This window comes from Poeciliopsis prolifica, unplaced genomic scaffold (genome assembly GCF_027474105.1).
Source record: "Poeciliopsis prolifica strain line A6 unplaced genomic scaffold, Auburn_PproV2 SCAFFOLD004, whole genome shotgun sequence".
NCBI lineage: Eukaryota > Metazoa > Chordata > Actinopteri > Cyprinodontiformes > Poeciliidae > Poeciliopsis > Poeciliopsis prolifica.
Window position 1 is genome coordinate 1,204 of NW_026562379.1, and position 19,489 is coordinate 20,692.

General features: G+C 39.1%; 1 protein-coding gene across 2 annotated transcripts; it reads left to right on the forward strand.

Moving 5' to 3' along the window:
* Positions 1-10,411: 10,411 nt before the first annotated feature.
* On the forward strand, positions 10,412-17,942 carry calm3a (calmodulin 3a (phosphorylase kinase, delta)). Of its 2 annotated transcripts, none has more exons than XM_055028583.1 (6): positions 10,412-10,619; positions 13,074-13,104; positions 13,595-13,738; positions 14,980-15,086; positions 15,935-16,070; positions 16,173-17,942. In XM_055028583.1, the coding sequence occupies exons 1-6, from the start codon at positions 10,617-10,619 to the stop codon at positions 16,199-16,201; spliced, it is 450 nt and encodes a 149-aa protein (XP_054884558.1). In that variant the 5' UTR covers positions 10,412-10,616; the 3' UTR covers positions 16,202-17,942. The 2 variants fall into 2 exon arrangements, with proteins under 2 accessions (XP_054884558.1, XP_054884559.1); XM_055028584.1 differs by having other exon boundaries at positions 10,412-10,557.
* The last annotated feature ends 1,547 nt before the right edge of the window (positions 17,943-19,489 follow it).

Sequence of the window (19,489 nt, forward strand, 5' to 3'; positions counted from 1 at the left end):
TTGAATAAATAAAGAGACTGGATAGAGTTACTGATCCATCCAGACAAGCTCCGGACATTAACCTTAGGACAGGATATGAAATGGCAGGAAGGCTGTGGAAAAATAGGTGGCGATGGATTTAAAAGATGAACAAAGATGGAAATACCTGAAGGGTCATTAACAAGCAAAATAAATAAACTCAAGAGGAAGGAGGTGGAAGCGACAGTGTTTGAGACAAACTGGTGTTTTTGTCAGTTGACACAAGGGTCAAAATAAAAATTACAAAGAGACAGCAGCTGTGCCAGACAATGAGGTCATAGAAAAGTCCTTAATTGGTTTTGATGCAGGACATTCCCTTTACGAGAAATTGATCGTCTTGCATGTTGGCCTGCGACCAGATCACATGGTTTTATGTGTTGGAAATTACAGGCAGAAACTGGCAGAATAAAACAACAAGCTGCAGCATGGGTGTAATCCACACGTCTGACAAACTTTAAACATCAATTATTACATCACTTTACAATGCTATTTATGGTGAGTTTTCTTTAATTTCTTCCTGGACAAGAGCACAAAGAAATGAAATCGAGAGTAATTTATAGTCATTCTTCTTGATGCTACTGTAGTGGGTTGCTTATGTTGCTCCCTGTCTGTTTTCTGCTATGTGGTTGGTAGATAAATAAAGTCTCTTTGTTGTGACTCAAAGAAAACCAGATAAGAAAAGCCTGGCCTCGGGTGATTAACCTATCTCCTCATGCTTTTGATAAAGTGTTGCTTTCACTTTTCAGTATTATGTGTGCAGAAAGAATAGAAAACCAACACCAGCAAAATAGTTGGCATGGCTGAGAGCAAGACAGAAAGGAATGCTCACCGACTTAGTCTCTCTTTTTATTCCAACTCATGACGGAACATTTCTACAAGCGGGTCGTCATCGACGCCATGCGGGTTTTAAAGACGTGCGGCGTCATCGCACGAGTGCATTTGGCTCAAGAAAAAAAGATCATACAACTGGCAAGAGAGCGTTCGTTGGGTTATGGAGGGAAATGGCTGTACATCTTCTCCTGCCAAACCACAGAAGCTGTGGAGAATTGGAGGGACTTTAATGAAGCACTGAATTTGGAGCCTGGCTTCATGCGGTCCATGTTTTCTGCGTAAATATGCTGTAACTGACACTCTTGAATTGCTCCATAGGTAGCGATTTCTGATGATAAAATGTGCTGCATTTGTTGTGTGTTTGACAAAGCTGATACTATTTTTTGCAAATGAGCTCTTTGATACCTTGTTGCGTAAATATAATTAGTGTATTATAAGACTACAAGTCTTAAAATTGGCTGAATTTACATTTTTGCACTGTTGGCTGTGTAAAATGTAAAAAGAAGAAACTTTATACTAGATTTTTGTGGGAGCCGAGAGGGAAAGCAAATAAATCATAATACAGGAAAAGAAGCCAGAAGATCAAATCATTGTGAGGAAATGTTGTATTTTATACTGTATCCTAAAACAGAAAAGCTGTTGGATTGAAATGACTTCATTAAAAGACTTTATTATTATTATCAAATGACTTTATTAATGTTGTACTCTTGCACATTTGTTACGAGAGTAGAAATGTATGTGTACATTGAATCAGTCATTTTATTATCCGTGAAGTAATAAAAATGACCAGCTTGTGTTTGAGCATCAACATAAAGACCGTTTGTACTGAGTTAAGGATTCCTGGCTGTTTAGCTCTTCATTTACTTCATCTGGACTCCAAATCCTGATCAGAAGTCTCCCCTATTTGGAAGTTGTTAGAAATTGTTAACTTTAAATTAACTGGAGCTGATTCTTATCTTTTACGTCTTAAATGTCTTTATAGTTAACAGGAATCATTATTTTTTTTCAGCTTCTATCAGTTTTTCAGAAACTCAGGAGAAATAACAATAAAGGGAAAGTTTTGTGCATTTTTGTGCTTGACTTTTCAGGAGTGTGGGAGATGAGACATAAGAAAGGTTAAAGGTTAAATATGAGAGAACGCCTGAAAAAACAGATCAGCAGCTGGATTTGTCTCATGTTTCAACACTTCAGTGTTTGGACAGCAGGTGCCAAGTTAGTCAAGTGATGCAACAGCGAGCAATAGAAGCATCACTCATGCTCATCTTCATTTTTAAATGTTTAAAAGAGGGAGAAACAAAGTGTTTTCTCCTTACAAGTACTACTGTAGATGTAGATACTCTATAGTTCTGCTGTGTCCACAGAAACATGCACTGATCTACATTAATTCAAGATAAGATAAAGGTATAGATATCAAATCCTGCCACAGTTCTCGCTCAATACTCAGATAGGATGCAGCAGGTCTCTTGCCAAAGGAGGAGTTCCTGTTATTTGTACCAAATTTCCAGTGCATCTTCCAACCTCATAAACAATTGCTTTCAGCCAAATTTCAGACATCTGTGAAGAATTTGATTCCACACACATTGAAAGAGTTGGAGCTACATGGGTTTCTGCACGTAGCTTGCAGGCAGGCACTGATCTGATTTAACTCAAGACCACGTGAAGTTATTGATATCAAACCCTCCCGCAGTCCTGGCTCAACGCTCATACGGAACATGGTAGCTGCCACGGTCGGAAATGATGACCGTCAGCACTCCCCAGCTGGAGCACAGATGAACAGTGTCCAGACTACCACAGAGGTCATGCTTTTCTCAGCATGATCCAGCAATAATAAACTCAAAAAAAGTGTCAGATGAAATTTCAAGGATTTCCCCACAGTTGTCCTTGCCAAAAGAGAAACTCCTGTTTTCTCAGATTCAGTCCAAGAAAGCAGGATAGGAAGAATTCCTTCCCACTCACACACTGAAACACTTGGAGTTACATGAGTTTCTGCACGTAGTTTGCAGGCGAGGGTGTAACTTTGGGTTGAAAGTTGGACGAGAAAAGCAGTTGTTTATGAGGTCGGCAGATGCACCCACAGCAATGCAAATGGAGGGCCTTTCTCTAAAGCCAGTTAAGTTGCATCAGCAGATAACCTCTCCCCATTATAACCAGAAGTGATGTCAGAAGGAGACCCACATCTTTTGGGCTGTTGAAAACATTGTCACAGGGAACTGAACAATTAATTTTGATTGACGGTGGACTTGGCTCGAGATTAACTTTTACATAGAAATTTTACTGAAGGTGGAAAACTATTGAAAAGATGCCTTTACTGACATGGTAAAACGGAAGTAAATTGATAACTAGTGTCGTGCTTTTATTTTCTTGAAACTGTGAAATAATTGTGTCATCTACTAGGATATTTGTGTAATTCCTGAAAGCACAGAACTTTAGTTGATCAAATCTTATTTGTCAATGGAAAAATCAAATGCTAATGCGAATTGTAATTGTGACGCACTTAATAAATGATGTAAATAAAATGGCTTTGAGGGATTTGGATTGCTTGTATACAGTCTAGGATTGCTGGTCCTAGACTACGTAACACATCTTTTGGGAAACAATGCTGTTGTTGAATATGGCTGCGAGATCTCAGCTCACTGCTGCCTCCTACCGGACGTTTTGTGTATTTAATGGAAACATTAAGCATCCGAAATACATCTTATCCTGAGAGGTGTGGTATGGGAAAGATCACTCTTGGGTGTACAGCCAAAGAAAGCAGCTACTGTATTCAAACGGGCAATGCTTGGAAGCGTCGGCAGAGGTTCAAATTTTGGCAACGCTCACATTCAGGTGGCTGATGAATGGAGCAGGGAAACATTACGTATACATACTTTCAGATCCTCAAATTAGACCATTGTTTTAGCTTTCCTGAGAAGAAAAAGAAATGCAAAAAAGTTGTCACATAAATCCCAACATTGACATTTATCAATGATGAAACATCAAGCAAACATGACATGTATACACGTGCACAATTTGTGAGTCATGTTCTTCTTGTCTTAATTACAGTGATTCTAGCAGCCAATAAAGTTACTACGATGAAAGATCTGCTTCTGAGGCAGCCTTTCTCTTTAGCTGCCACATCACAGCCAAACAATTCAGTACATTGAGACCGCTTACAATTAATTTTGGAAACAATAAGGAAAAGTTGGAGAACAACCCAGTGTTTCTAAACAATGCATTTATTTTTTTTATTTTTTATGTTGAATTATTTATTTAACAGCAGTCTTCCTGGTCGGGTGTGTGAGTTATGGGTATATGATTCTGTGCAGCACAAACTTGTGTTTTGACCAAACAATGTCTGGGAAATAATGATACTGTGACTCAGTGATCTCAAGCAACACTTATAAATCTTGTAGAGTCGTTTTTCATGAATCTGCAGTCCAATAGTGAAATATTATTTTGTTATCGTGTTCTACTTTCCTCCTTCCTTTTAGAGTTGATATTTCACTATGATGTCATCTTACATCCTCCCCTTGAGCACTCACTCCATTGACCTTTGACCCTTCTCATTAGGCTTCCATGCTGCTAGCATGGAAACCTAATAGCTTTTCTTGGCTGCTGATCAGAAACAAAAATTCAGTAGAACTGAATTGATATTGACGTGTCTGTTGGTGGCTCTTTTGCTTCAATCCCTCCAAGGCTTCCCTTAGCTGTTGTGTTGCTACACTTTTTTATTTTACTACTAAATTTCTACCTTCCACTCAACTTTCTAGCAACGTGCATAAATACAGCATTCTGAAAGATCTGACTTTTTTTCTTTTGGTCTCTTGCAGCTTTCCTTGCTTTAGAGTGTGTCAGTGTCTTGACCACTGGACAACTGTGAAATTGACAATCTTCTTCCCGACTGTGTAAGCCATTGCATCATCTGTCATCTGTCATCTGTCATCTGTCATCTGTACCGATTGGGTGAAACTGGGCTTGTGCCAATCTTCAGGGGTCGTTGGGAGAGAGGCAGGGTTGCTGTCAACAGGATACAGATCCATCAGAGGGACCAGAAACCATCAGTTTCAACAAGGATAGACTTGTGAATGTGTAGAGTTCATGCAGAAAGAACCCAGGCTGTGATTTGGACCCATAACCTTCTTGCTGCAAAGAAACTTCTCCAACAGCTCTTGAATTGGTAATGTTTAAATTTCCACAAACTCAATTTAGTTTTTAAATGTTTCGTGATGGATAAATCTTTAGAACTGAGGTATACTTTTCTAATATGATTTAGTTCATTGAATAAAATGTAAATGTATTTTACACAGCGCTCTGACTTAAATGCGCTGGTTTCAGAAAGGCTCACCCATTGCTGAACTTTGGAAACAGACAAAACATTGGCATTAATTATGAGAGTGAAGTCTGTGAATAATGGAGCTTTACAGGATGTTGGAAATCAAAACGACTGGTTTATTGTGGTTGTTTGGGTAAATGTCTAAACACAGGGCCAAAAACGGTTAAAGCTGGAAGACTCTCATTAGTTACTTTTATAAGGCTTCCAGTAAAGGATGGGTGGAGATTGACATTGATTAATTGGGCATGTACACAAATGTAAAACTGAGCCCGGGAATTTACTGAGCGTCAAACAACCGACCACAGGCTAAAAAATGCTTTCCTAAGTATCCCCTGGAGTCACAGACTATCCAGCGGATGAACTTTCTGTTCACTCATTAAATGATTCCAGCCAGTTCTTGATGCCTGGACAAACCACCTTGCCAAAATGAATGTAATAAAGTCCTGATAGTCTGGTACTTTAGTTTTTTTGCATTAAATATAACATGTCATGATGCAGTTGGCAGGAGAATGGATTTGTATATGAAAGTGTACCAGTGTGAGAATCTGCAAGTGTTTAAAGAAAATAAGGTGCAGTGGTGAGTGAGGGCTGTGCTCGTAGTGACGAAGAAACAAGTCTTGTTGTGGCTGAAATATTGGCATCAAGGGTGATTCCAACATATTTTTAAGATGGTATAAAATCCATAGACACACCTTGTCTGGTAGTGAGAGCAGGGAGAAATGTGGGCACTTTCTTCTTGTTGGAAAACAACATGCCCTTCGTCTTACTGGCATCCAGTAGCTGTAATAGTTGAGACTGAAAGTTGTCAAAAGAGAACTGCAACCGCTCAAAAGTACGGGCAACTGACTTTGGTCAATAATCAATTACTGAATTGTCGGCATAAAAATGCACAACTGCACTTGTAAGACCGTGGCACAACTTACTAATATAAATGGTAAGCAGCATGGGTCCTAAAATTGATCCTTGTGAACCTCTTTCTCTCTCTCCTACCCTCTGTGTTTCAAGTAAAATTTGAAACATATTTAAGTCATCTGTGGGAGAATTTACTTGGAATTGAACGCAGGCCATGGGTGTATCAAACTGATTTAGGAATTTACAATAACATGTCACATTATTCTACATTATTATTAGTCCAGCCAGCTTTCCTCATTCACTTTTGTGGGTGTGAAACTCCAAGAGACATTGATCTTTGAAATCAACACGCCCAACCACACAAACACAAGGAAAAGACGTGCACATGAACATGTTTAATATGGAAGGAATTTAAGAAACTGACGCAGATAAAAAATTCACATGCTGCAGATGTTTTGATCCATCTGCAGCATGTGAAATGGAAAACAAGACAGGGACCCAGCCTGACTCCTGGCTCCCAGACATTGTGGAAAATGGTCCACCAAGGAATTTTTCTCACCACTCCTGTCTGTGTTTTCCCCCATCTTTTCCCCAAAACAGATTCCTTTTCTGCAGAAAACAGTCTACTCCAATGCTGAACTCTACAAAAATACCGATCCATTGATTATCACAAAAAGCAGCTTGATCGTTCGCCTTTGTCCGTTTAAGCCGATAGTTTGGTGGGGCAGGTAGAATCCCTTCCAGCGATTTAAGAAGCACACACTCTTCCTGAAGCGCATGGAAAGCACTCTGCTTGTCAACCACTCCTCTCCATCCTCACTTGTCCTTGCGCAGGCAGTACAGAGTTCCCTTCTCCATAGCACTGAAAGAGTAGTAGTCCAGCAAAAATGAACACCCAGTAACTAAATGCCACATTTCACAAATAACCTGTAAAATAAACTTTTAAAGTCCTACCAGATAAATGTAACAGTTTCGCGTAAGCGGTTAGCGCCAATGCAGCCTCTCGTTTGATTTTATCCATCATTAGCGGAACGCCCTCGGTAAATGAAAAGGAGGAGCTTCAAGCTTGGGATGAAGCAGCGGTACGGTTTTCTTTTTTTCTTAAAGTGGGATTTGTGTGTCTCCCAGTGGCAATATATAGAAGTTCTTTCCTCACATAAAAACAAGAGTCACAGACACAGGGAGCTGATCAGATCAATATATACATATATATAGAAAAGACAATAACAGCAACATGAGCATGTTACATGATGCATTTATCCATGGCTTCAGACTTGTCGAAACAGCCATCATAGCAGATGCACGTGTTTGGGTAGTACAAAGCAGATGAAGCATTTTGACAGAAGGTCAGGAAGGTCAATAAAGGATAAAGAGGTCACAACTTTGGTAGAAAGCTGTGAAAGGGATTTAGGTGAGGTTTGGAGGTTTGCCTGATGTTCAAATAAAGGGAGAGGTTGTTTGCTACCATTCAATATAACGTCTGGGTGCCTCAGTTCTACATCTGCCATTCTTAAAGTTGTAAATTAGCCATCTTAGACAATACTCTTAACAGCCCTATTTAACAGTATTCAACGATTGAAACCTAATTTCAATCGTTTCCACAAAAAAAAAAGAAAAAAGAAAAGAAAAGCAGAGAAGGTGAGAGTCATCAGAAGATGCTCTGGCTATCACAGACATGCAAAGAAGAAATGAAAGCTCAATGCCTGACAGGAGGAGAAGATGGTACTAGATAGAGAGAACACAAGATTGTGCCTCTCTGTTAAGTGACAGGTAACGTATATGTGAGCACATTTATTGTGAAAATGTTTTAAAATCCTGAAAAAAATAATAATTTTATTGGAGTAGCACGCACGTAGGCCGACAGGTGTGTAAAAGCAGGAGTGTATGTTGGAGATTTCGGTACCTCATACTGTCCTGCGTTGGCAAAATAAAACATGGATCCTCTTCCAGCCTCATTTATGACAGTTTCAGGTTTTTAAAATGTTCATTATTACTCTGACTGTAGATCGGGGTTAATTCAGTTGAGAAGTCATTTTCCTGTGATGAAAGCCGCGCTTATGTGTGTCGACAGCAACCTCACTGGTACCAGAGGTTCATTTACCTTTTCAAGAGTGAAGAGCGACAAACAGGATTGCACATCGTGTTACTTTCATTGTGATGAGATTATGAGTTATTAATTAAAAGATTCTGGATTTTAACGTTAGTTTTGCAACCTCAAGGACATACACACCCACACACCCACCCACACATGTATGCATATGTATATAGAGGGATAGATAATCAATACACATATAAAAAGATATATAAATGTATATTTAGAGAGAAATATACTTATATATCTCCTGGTATAGATAGATGTATAGACATGAACAGTATACATAGATATATAGATGTAGCTATATTATTAAAGACATGGACAGACATAAAGTAAAACATTATGTCTGAGAAAAAGAAGGAAACAGTTTCTGAACAAATCTTTGAAACTTGTATTATCTTTTACTGCCCTCTGATGGACTGTGAAAGTCTCTGCTTGACTGGTGAAAAAAAAAGGACTGCAGTTGTGTAAACAGAGTGTCCCAATTTTGTGACACCTGGAAACCAGGTTTACAACAAAACAACATTTTTACAATGATGCTTTGAAGACAAGAGCACTCATCTGGTACTAAAGAAACCTCTCTTCATTTTGTCTGAATATGTTCAAGCAGAATTTTAAACAAAGGTTGAGTTAGGAAGTCAAGGGACCAGTGATAGTTGAGAAAATGTCAGCGGCATCCATGTGCAGCAACTTGCAGCACAATTCATGGAACCCACTGCAGCACCAACTGGGTATTGTTTTAAAAAATCAACATGAGCTGAACGCAGGGATAAAGTTCACAAGAGGATGAGTTCAGTGTCATGTTTGCAAATATATGCAACAGAACAAAAATTCAAAGAAAATATGCAGAAAACAATATCCCACTTATTCCCAACAACAGCTAATTGCATAAAAATTGTATAGCTAAACAACCTCCTGTGGTTTCTGATAAGAACAAGGATATAAGCTCTCTCCAGATCAACCAGCTACCCTCTTAAAGTTGTGGCTAACAATAGAAGAGTTCGTATCTGACTGAACACCTACTGGCTTAGTCATAAAACTGATGTGATGGCACACGTTTTAAGAAAACCTGCAGCTTTTTCTGCTTATTTAAACTAAAAAGCAGGAAACACGACAATAAAATGCCCACGCTATTTGTCAAAAACTCAATTTCACTTGTTTCTTCTGATTTTCACTCTCTTTGGAAATTACAACACTATCTTCTTTCCTGTCTGTTTCGGGTTATTCAGACGTGACTGCAAATCAGTTCCTCATTTCCAGTCCCGAGGGATCGCTGCTGTAACAGGATGTTGTTACTTTTTACTACTTTGGTCAAATTTTAGTTGTGTCCCTGTATCAAATGGCTTGACATATAAATATTTGACGTATATTTGTGACACCTGGAAACCAGGTTTACAACAAAAAGCCATTTTTTAAAAACAACATATATTTGAGAGATATATACTCATATATCTCCTTATATAGATAGATATATAGATCTTTCAGGGCTGGATTTGAAGACCCCCGAGCTAAGCTTTTAGTTTGTGATGCAAACTAAAAGTTCACTATTTGGTCATTGTTCAGAAAATCAAGATAATAATCGATGTCATGTTGATTTCCTGATCAATATAGTAAGTTATTATATAAGCTCAGCTAAAGCATCTCACTTCAACTAATCTTCTTTTTTAACTAATAAACAAATACAAGAACAAAAGAGCATGTTACTAATCTTCATTTTAATGATTTATGTTTCATTGGCAAATATTTCAATTTCATGTTTAAATGAACTATTTCAAAATATTTTTTGAAAACTAAAACTGGACTGAAATATCCTTTCTTGCAACAATAATCTCCAAATATTTCAAAGCAGTCCAGCCAGCTTTCCTCCATATTTGGACCACAAAAACAAAACCTTATGCAATTCATAATATTCTGCTTCTGTTTATTGCTTTTCTTGCACCAAAGGGGTACACACTCTGGATGACTTTAACTACTTATAAATATTGTAGGCTGATAATATTTTACTGCACAAGTAAAGTTACAAAAAATTAAAAATAATTTCTTAAAAGCATATTTTTGTGTGTGTGTAATGGGAAAAAGTCCCAATCCTGAATTCTTTTCTTTTCAGTATCTTTGCGCACATTTCTTGCTTAGAGTGGCAAATAGTTTTGTGTGTTTTATTAAGTGTTAAATTATAATTAAGCTTTAAAAACAAAAAAGCAGCAATAAAAGAGCACAGCAGCGGGTTATGTACTTGTAATTCTGGTCAGTTCTCGTCATGTAGAGCAGCTGCGGAGGGATACTTTTTTGTTTTGTTTTAAAGGAGCCGAAGCACAACGCCGGCGTCGCTGGATTGAGGTTTCCGGGCAACACCAGAGAGCAGGCTAACCATATTTCCGAGACTGTAGACATTTATACTCCATTAGTTCTGACTGTCGTATCAGGGTGACACTCCCTGCAGCAATTTAAAGTAAGACTCTCAAATAAAACATTTGTCTCCTTCGCAGAGCTTAAAAACTCAACGGAACGATGGTGAGTATCAAGCTAACGCTTAGCATGTTAGCAAGGCTTCGCTTGCGTCTCGATGCTGAGGCTTTAAGTGGTCGCTGTTGAATCCATGCGTGTGTGAACGCGAATATTTCGTTTTGAGCATTTGCAAATATATGCAAAGTCTGCAGGACCCGTGGCTTGCACCGTAATCTTCCAGGACGGCGCGGGAAGCCGAGCTGACATATTTACCCTGGCAGTTCGCTTCCATTTACAAGCAGCAGCTCCCGTTGGAGCTTTGATTATCTGTTATCCACAGGTTGAAGGATTTGTCACGGAAACGACTTGAAATGCGACACCAAGCAAACATTTAGGTGGTTGTAGCCTGCATGCACGAAGGTTGGCAGCGTGTTTATTTATTTATTTATTTTTTTGACCCGTCAGTGGGCGTGGCTGCAGCGTCGTTTAATGGTTTTGCGGTGCAATAACAGCAGAAATCCTCAGACTCGTATTGTTTATTTAACAAAAACGCCTAAGGCGTTCGGGTTAGATGGCATGCTAACAACCATTTTGTCACTCCACGTTAGCTGTCCATGCAGCTCTTCCTGCAAAGCACATCAGCAGGATGGTTTAAATGCAGCTTGACATGCGCAACAAGCAGATGGGTGGTGGTGGTGGGGTTATGATATCTGATGACTGCAATTGCATAACAATACGGCTTGCAGGTAGCAGCTGGCTGCACGCGTTTCGCTCCAGTTGTGTCCACATTTCAGTCTCCCAGCCATGGCAGCAGCAGCACCACCATGTCACCATTCTTCTCGGTTACGTATTGCGCCACAACGTTGAACCGCATTCTGCTTCTGCTGAATGATCCTCTTTGCCACCCCTCCTCTCGCGTCCTTCCCTTCCCTTCCCCCCGCATTGAACCAAAACATGCTTGGTGCAGCAGCCGCAGTGCATCCTCCAAATCGGGAATATTGGACGGCCTCTGTTACCAGGCTTTCACCCTGTGTGACATACGGGTTTATCATGCTATGGTTTTACCAAAATAGAGTTTGTGTTTTCACTATGGGAATTTATACTTGTATGCTCATAATTTGTCAGTTTCACCATCACTTTACAGCTGCTGTGCTGACTATATTTCTTACAACAAATATCTATATATACACACACACACACACTTCCATTCTTGACAGTGTGGGTAGTCTTGCTCTCCTTCACTTACCCTCCCACCCCTCATTTCCTCTAACATGGTGACTCATTGATTTTGATTCAAAGAACACATGGCGTTACCAACACCTCAGGATCTAGAAATGTTGGCTTTAATCTTTTTAGTTTTGAAAGCACAACGACGACGACAAAAAAAAAAAGAAAGAAAGAAATCTGCAAATTTTGCTTCCTACATTTTGGAGCGAGAGCCACAAAATGCAAACCATTTATCAGAGCTGAGTTTTGTGCCAACATAGTTACGAGCCTATCTTCATCACTGAATACAGTTTATTCAACCTCGTAGTCTTCCTCAGGCTGCATAAATACGCTAAGCAGGATTCAAAGCGCGGCCAAACAATCCGTCCTTGAGGTCGTTGGGACTCTATGGCCTGAACTTTAATATTTACCCGGTGAAGAATATTACAAAGAGATGATTAGCTGCTGTGATATTCAGTGTGCTACATAGGCGACCCTGTTCGTGTCTCACTAATTATAGCAGGCATGTGTATTTCGGGCTGCGGAGAATTTATACCCGTCCCTCATCACACTTTCTCAGCCTGAAGTGAGCACATCGGCTGATTTAGATAGGCCTCTTCAGAGTTCACAAGCAGGGGAGAGTGATGTCTTGGATAAGTGTTAGTTCTGGTGGGAGAATAAGTTTATCGTATGGAGAGATTGCTTTCACACAGTGTAGAAATGCATTGTCTGACCTTCCACAGCAGAGTCGCTTTTGCTTTTCAAATCACTTGAGTTCTTGTGGAAAGATAATTTATATACTAAAATGCACAAAGTTACAAATTTGGCAGGTTGAACCTTTCAATAAAAAGCAAACTCTTTAAAATATGGTAGCTCTTGCTGTAGGAAATGTATTTTAGGTTATAAGTTGTGGTTCAGCTGTTGCAGTGTGTTTTGACTCATTTGTCTGAAGCAAGTTTGCATTACTGTACTCAGTGGAGTTGGTTGCAGGCGATAAATTTTGAATTATAGTCAATTTATTTGAAAAAGCAAAATAGATCTTTTGCACACTTTGAGTTTATTTTATGTTATAGGTTATAGGTAGGGAAATGGTCCTTGGAGGCATTTTTATTCAGTCTTACTTTTTTCTTGTCTACTTATCGCCTTGTCTAAATGGGTACCCTTGAACATCTGTGCAATCAAACACATTTTATTGACATAAATTTAGAATCTCGTAACTTGTAATACATTCTACACTGAACAGAAATGTGAAAAGTGATTATTTTCTAGTAGGTCTGCCTGTACTTCACTCCTGTCTTGTGCTTTTGTTTACAGGCTGATCAGCTGACAGAGGAGCAGATTGCTGGTGAGCGCATACCTCAACCATGTTTGGCCTGTTTTATCTTTAGCAGCACCTTAATTCATCACCGAATTAGAAAAAGCAAAGATTAAAAGAGCCAAAGGTTGCGTTTAGGAACCGGTTCATTCTGTCTGAACAAGTATGGTTATGATCTTGTGAACCAGCGAATTAGAGTTAAATGTTTTTCTTAGGATTATGTGTGTGAAGTTTTCAGCAGCTTTGAAAGACAAAACATTTAGAGAAAACATGTGCTCATTAGAATTTTTTTTTTTTTTTATCAATTTATTCTTACTTTTAAAGCTTTTTTCCAATAATGCATGTTCTGAAGAAGGTCACATTCGATTATTAGTCATGATTAGCAAAGTTTTGGTTCTTTGTATTGCATGTCATTGCAGATACGTTGTTAATGCTTCACATAGTTTAGTTATTGACTGTTATTAAGACTTTGTGTTAAAATCTGAAGCTCACTGGAGCCTCTGTTTCTGTTATTGTGCAGAGTTCAAAGAGGCATTCTCACTGTTTGACAAGGATGGCGACGGTACGATCACTACCAAGGAGCTCGGCACGGTGATGCGCTCTCTGGGACAGAATCCCACCGAAGCTGAACTGCAGGATATGATCAATGAGGTTGATGCTGATGGTAAAGAAACCAAAAAAAAGTTTCTCAATCATATTGGTCCTATAAAACAAAGAACCGTGTGCAGGCATAAGACGCGACACTCTTGTCTGATTTTTCTTTATCTTCTAATTGTAAACAAATATTTTAGTGAGTACTCTATCGATTATTCTTACAATTAATCGAGTAATCGGATAAAAATAAAGTACAACATTGGTAAATCTAACGTAACAGTAGTATCGAATATCGACATCAGTCCAATTTTTCACAGTTGAGCTTCCCTAACAGTAACTTTAATGTAGTTTAGAAAATTAATCTGTCACAATAATAGCTCACATTCTATGTTAACCTGAAGAAAAGTTATACAAAATCTGAAATTATATTCAGTTTAATAACAAAAAGGCAGGCTCACAAATACACTTTTAAAAAATGCTAATATTCCAGCTTTTTGTTTCTGTATTCATCTTCAATCAATTTAATAGATTAACTCTCATCAGACATTTATAGCTTTTGTGTTCATGTTGGCGACGGGATTTAACACCTTCGTTCATCACACACAGAAACTCAGCTGCCAGCCGCCATGATGAGATCCGTCACCCATTTTTTGAGACCGGGATGAAATGAAATAAATTTTCCGGTTCGTCCATAAAGCTACACTTACGTCAATCATCTAATGCGCAGCCGGCCGCAGTGTTCAGTCTATGTACGTAATTGTATAAATGCACCTGCAGCGCTCTGAACCGGCAACCAGGCTGCAGCTCTGGGAGGGAAAAGGCATCACGCCAGGCATTTAAATACTTATTGGTCCCCCGAAAAACGACAAAGACCTGGACATTATTATGACTCAATAAAATCTTCCCAGGCTGAACTTGAAAACTGGACCATATGCTGCTAACACTTAGCTTTCGTCAACAACTCAGGCGGAAGTGAGAGCTCTGGGCAACACAAGTATTAACCCGGCTGTTCAATAAATAATAAAATTGAACTTAACGAAGCTTCCAGGCAGATAAATTTTCCTGTGGAAATTTAAAAAATCGAGGTAGTCAAATCACTCGAGGAATCGTTTCAGCCTGAGTTTTACACACAAAAATATTAGGTAGTCATGGCAGATGTGTGTGTCTACCTCAGCCTAGAGACAATTCAACATATTCTATACTATTGCTAAGATTAAACAGTTATGTTGTTTTTGATGTGATGCTTTTCAGTAACAGTTGCCCTGTTATCCAAATGAATGCTAACTTGTTTCTCTTTGTTTAACATTGCAGGTAATGGAACGATTGACTTTCCCGAGTTCCTGACTATGATGGCCAGAAAAATGAAAGATACGGATAGCGAGGAGGAAATCAGGGAAGCCTTTAGGGTATTTGACAAGGTATGAATGAATCAGTAGTCCCAAGCAAAACTGGATAATGTTTTTTTTACTTGATACTGTAACGATGACAAGAAAAACGCATTTGAAACTATTTCAAAGTGGAAAAATGTCCGTTTTGTGTTGTCCTAAAATAAGACATTTTACTCAAATTATTCTAGATGCTTTTTTTGGTATTGCGGTATAATTTATTTAAATGTCAAAAACGCATTAAAAAGTATTTGTTTTTAAAGTTAGTTAGATTTCTGGAGGCGTTTAATCAGAGGTACAGGAGAAATATCATCTTGATTTAAAATTTTTGTTGGGTAAAGTAACTCATAATAAATATTTTGAACTAGTCGACAGAAACTAGGAGACCACTGATAATCAATTTTCTTATTTTGGATAATTGGTCAATTCTTGCAGGTGAAATTGATCTTGTCCATTGACATTTTCTGCCCCCGCAAAGGTCTGAAAAACATCCGCTGTCCTCTTATCCTCCACCGTCAGAGATGAACCCGCCCACCAGATCACATCTGCTGTAAACAACAGTCGCCCCACTGTCACCGGCTGTATCTAGCAACTTCTCAGACCAATTAAAATTGATAAAAGAAGGTCAACATTTTTTTTTACTTTCGGTGATCAGCCTGAAAACCTGATCATTTCTTCGTCTGTCAGGGTTTTGTATTAAACATTGAATCACCAGTTTGTTGGATAATTGCCAAAAAGGTCTGGTATTTTTCCTAAAATGGAAGTACAGCCACCAGGCTAATCCATTTTCACATGGAAGAGCCAAACCACAGAGAAGAAACGCCCGAATATTACAAGACATCATTTTCATGTTCCAAAGTAAGATTTAGTTTTCGTTGCAGGACGGTAACGGCTACATCAGCGCGGCGGAGCTACGGCACGTTATGACCAACCTGGGTGAAAAGCTCACAGACGAGGAAGTGGATGAGATGATCCGGGAGGCTGACATTGATGGCGATGGCCAGGTCAACTATGAGGGTGAGTTGTCTTTACTACCAACACATGGAGCCCTTTTAAAAAAAAAGAAATATTTCTAAACATGTGTATCTGAAAAATGTTGCACTGTCTTCTTCCATCCAGAGTTTGTCCAGATGATGACCGCCAAGTGAAGAGAGCAATGAAGTTTCTCTCAATGTTGCTCGTCCCACTAAGATTACCGTCGCTTAAGAAACTTCAAAAGCAGGAACAGTTATCAAATGTCGAACAACCACCCCCTTCAAAAACCACTCGCCTGTAGGAATTTTCTCAATGTGTGCTTCAGAAACATCCAGATAATACTTCAAAGGTATCTGTTTAAAAAAAGAAAAACAAACAAACAAAAAAAAGAAAAACACCAACAGAATGATCCCTAAAGAAGTTAAAGGACCAAGCTTTAAGAGGGCCAAAGTCCTCCAACTTTACACCAAGAATCTGCCGAGTCACCCAGCTGCTGATTAATTTAGAGGAAAGAGCAACGCCGAACTGGTAGAAGGATAGAACTTAAGGCTAGAATCTGTATAGGGACGTTGGCTTTTTAATTCTTTCCAGATAGTCTTCAGCAAAGGAAAACTGTCTTGCACTTGTGTTAACTTAAAAAAAACAAACAAACAACAAAACAAAACAAAAAAAAAACAACAACAACCATGAATCGAGTACTCTTCTTGCATGCACCCCTTTCGTGGCCGTCTCTCGTGATAACAAGGAGGCTCTGAACCCATCAGAGGTAGTGGTCAGCTCGTGTACACACTGGAGGTATATACATAAACATATAGCTATATATCTGTACAATTCGTGTCACTATTGATTATTGCAAGAGCAGTTAGTTGAGATGTAGGGTGTTTGTTTGTGCTCAGCTGGAGGCGAGCGGCTCGGGAGTTCAGCAACAGAAGAAGAACTCTGAGACGTAAAGAAGGCTTTTTCCTGGTGGGATATGATGTTGCGGTGTTTTGAGCCGCAGGCTTTACGCGGCCTGCGGCGCAGATCGGAAACGGGCGCGCTCTGTGCCGTTTCACAATGACTGTTGTGGGGGGGGGAAAAAAAAAATCAACACTGTAATAACTGCAGTTAATACATTTGTTCCGTAAACGGATATGAAAAAATATATATACATTGATGTGATGCTTTTTAAATGTTACGTTAATGTACTGACGACAAACTTTGGTTACGAAATATATCTATATATTAGTGTATTGTGAAGTTTGCATTGCCTATTGTTCTAGTAAAAAGATCTGTGACATGTTTCCTCTTCGGTTTTAAAATGTGCCATAATACTCTTTAAATGCATCTCAACCTTGCAAGGCTCGTAGTTCATCAGAATATGAATCAACCTATAACAATGTAAACCTTTCCATGCAGTTGCACTTTGGTATCAATCATGTGGATGTTTTAAAAAACAAAACAAAACAAAAAAAGCTCTGAAAGAAGCAAAACAAACCAAATGTCACTGTTGCTGCTGCTATAATAATGCGTATGTTTCACTCATTTATTGTATTTGTGTCGGCTCTTCAATTTGTAGTCCAGTGAGCAAACTCCAGTCTGCTTGTTGTTTTACTGCACCAAAATTCATATATTGTGTTTTCACAAATAATACTTATGGCTGGGCTGTTGTATGTAATTTGGACCGTTTGATGGGACAGGAAGGTGTTTTGTAGCGAAGACGCAGACGTGCTTTTGGTTAAAGCGTCGTCAAACTGGTGGCTTCGGAATGATTCGGTTAAAAATAATTGAAAACGAGTTTTAAATGCAGCTTTGAGATGTTTTTTGAGACATGTTTGGGATAAAATGTTTAATGGACTAAAAGCTGAAGGTATCTCACAAATGTAAAAAAATGTGATATATTTTCCATAAACCAATAAATTAAGCTTTACTTCACCTACACGTGTTTGGTAACCATAATTTAATCCGAATTGATGGTTACATGGGTTCAGTATCCTTTTATGTTCACTGACACAAATTTGAATGGTGCAAAGAGCCTGAAAATAAATTGGGCTCTTATTTCAGTTGCGTAATCGGATCCTCAAAGCTAAAACCGTTTTAAAAGATTGAGGCCTGATTAGGAGTCAGTCATATTTAACGAGTCAGTTGGCTAACATGAGTTTCTGGAAAGTCATGCAAAACTTGTCGGCGCTTGAGATTTCAGTAATTTTTATGACTTTGTCTTTGTAAGCCATAAAAATATAGTACAACGTGTTAATTGAACCACAATGGCTTAAGATCATGAATATAAATGGGCCTGTACAGACATGCAATGGAAGTAGGAAGGGATTAAATTGCACAAAATGACCCTGACAGGAAATTGGCTCCTTGCCTAAATTTGCCCATGTTTACAGTTGAAGCAATAATTCAAAAACTTGACATAATTTCAGCTCTTAATAGAGCTGGACGAGGATCAAAGTCTGCTCTGCTACTGTGCACAGAAAGCAGGATGATGTAGAAAGTAAGAATGAAAAATCTCCAAAGTTCAAATGTAAACCAAACTTGAACCTTCACCGTGTATGAAGTTGAACTGTTTGCTGCTCTGAAATGCGTCTCTGGCTGTTCTGTAGCAGAGCTCTAATCCAGACAGCCTCAGACTGGGTCAGGGCAGGCCCGGTCACTGCAGCGCTTCACGAGAGAAACTCGGGCTCAGGCTATTTTTAGTGGCTCAAGAGATTGCTACAGGAGCGCGTAGTAATCCAGGTCAGCAGGGGTCACGACCTCTCACACAGTCCTAAGACCGCTGTGTTGGTGAGCCAATGGGCGGTGGGTTTATCTGGAGCAGCCGCTTTTGATTGGATGGGAGCCCGCATGCTAATTAGGTGCTTAATCCGATAAGTCAAATGATTTATTAAATTGGATCCAGCCTTACGAGACAACAGAATTACCGGCAGGTGTGATCATCCGGCTCTGGTTGTGTAATGGCAGCCTGCAGCGAGGAACGGCGCCAACACAAACGACTTGAGCAGTGGAGATAAAAGCAAGGCTTTAAATCTCTGACTGCGACAAGAGGAGAAATGTTCACTTGATTTATAAAAACTGCTGCTTTAGGAAAGAAATAGTTTCAAAGATTTGAACATCCTCCTCTTGGATCCCACTTCATGTTTAATCCTTTCAGATTAAATTCAACATAATGGTAATTTTAACCATTTGCTCTTTCGACAGCACAAAACAAAGTATAAACTCACATGCTGGTTGGATTTGTTGCTTTCCGTTTTCTCCAGAGGCCGGCGGACGTCAAAGTGGACACATTAAAGTTTTCACCACAAAACATTTGGGTTTTATGAGACGTTCCCGAACAAGCCTTACGTCTGTGGTTCACCGCTGATATTTTTAATGGTTTTCCATTGTTTGAGCCCTTTGGGTTTTCCCCTCTCAGAGAAAATACTTTATGGCTTCATGAGAACAAGAACTTCTCTAAATCAACCTCAGGAAACCAGCTG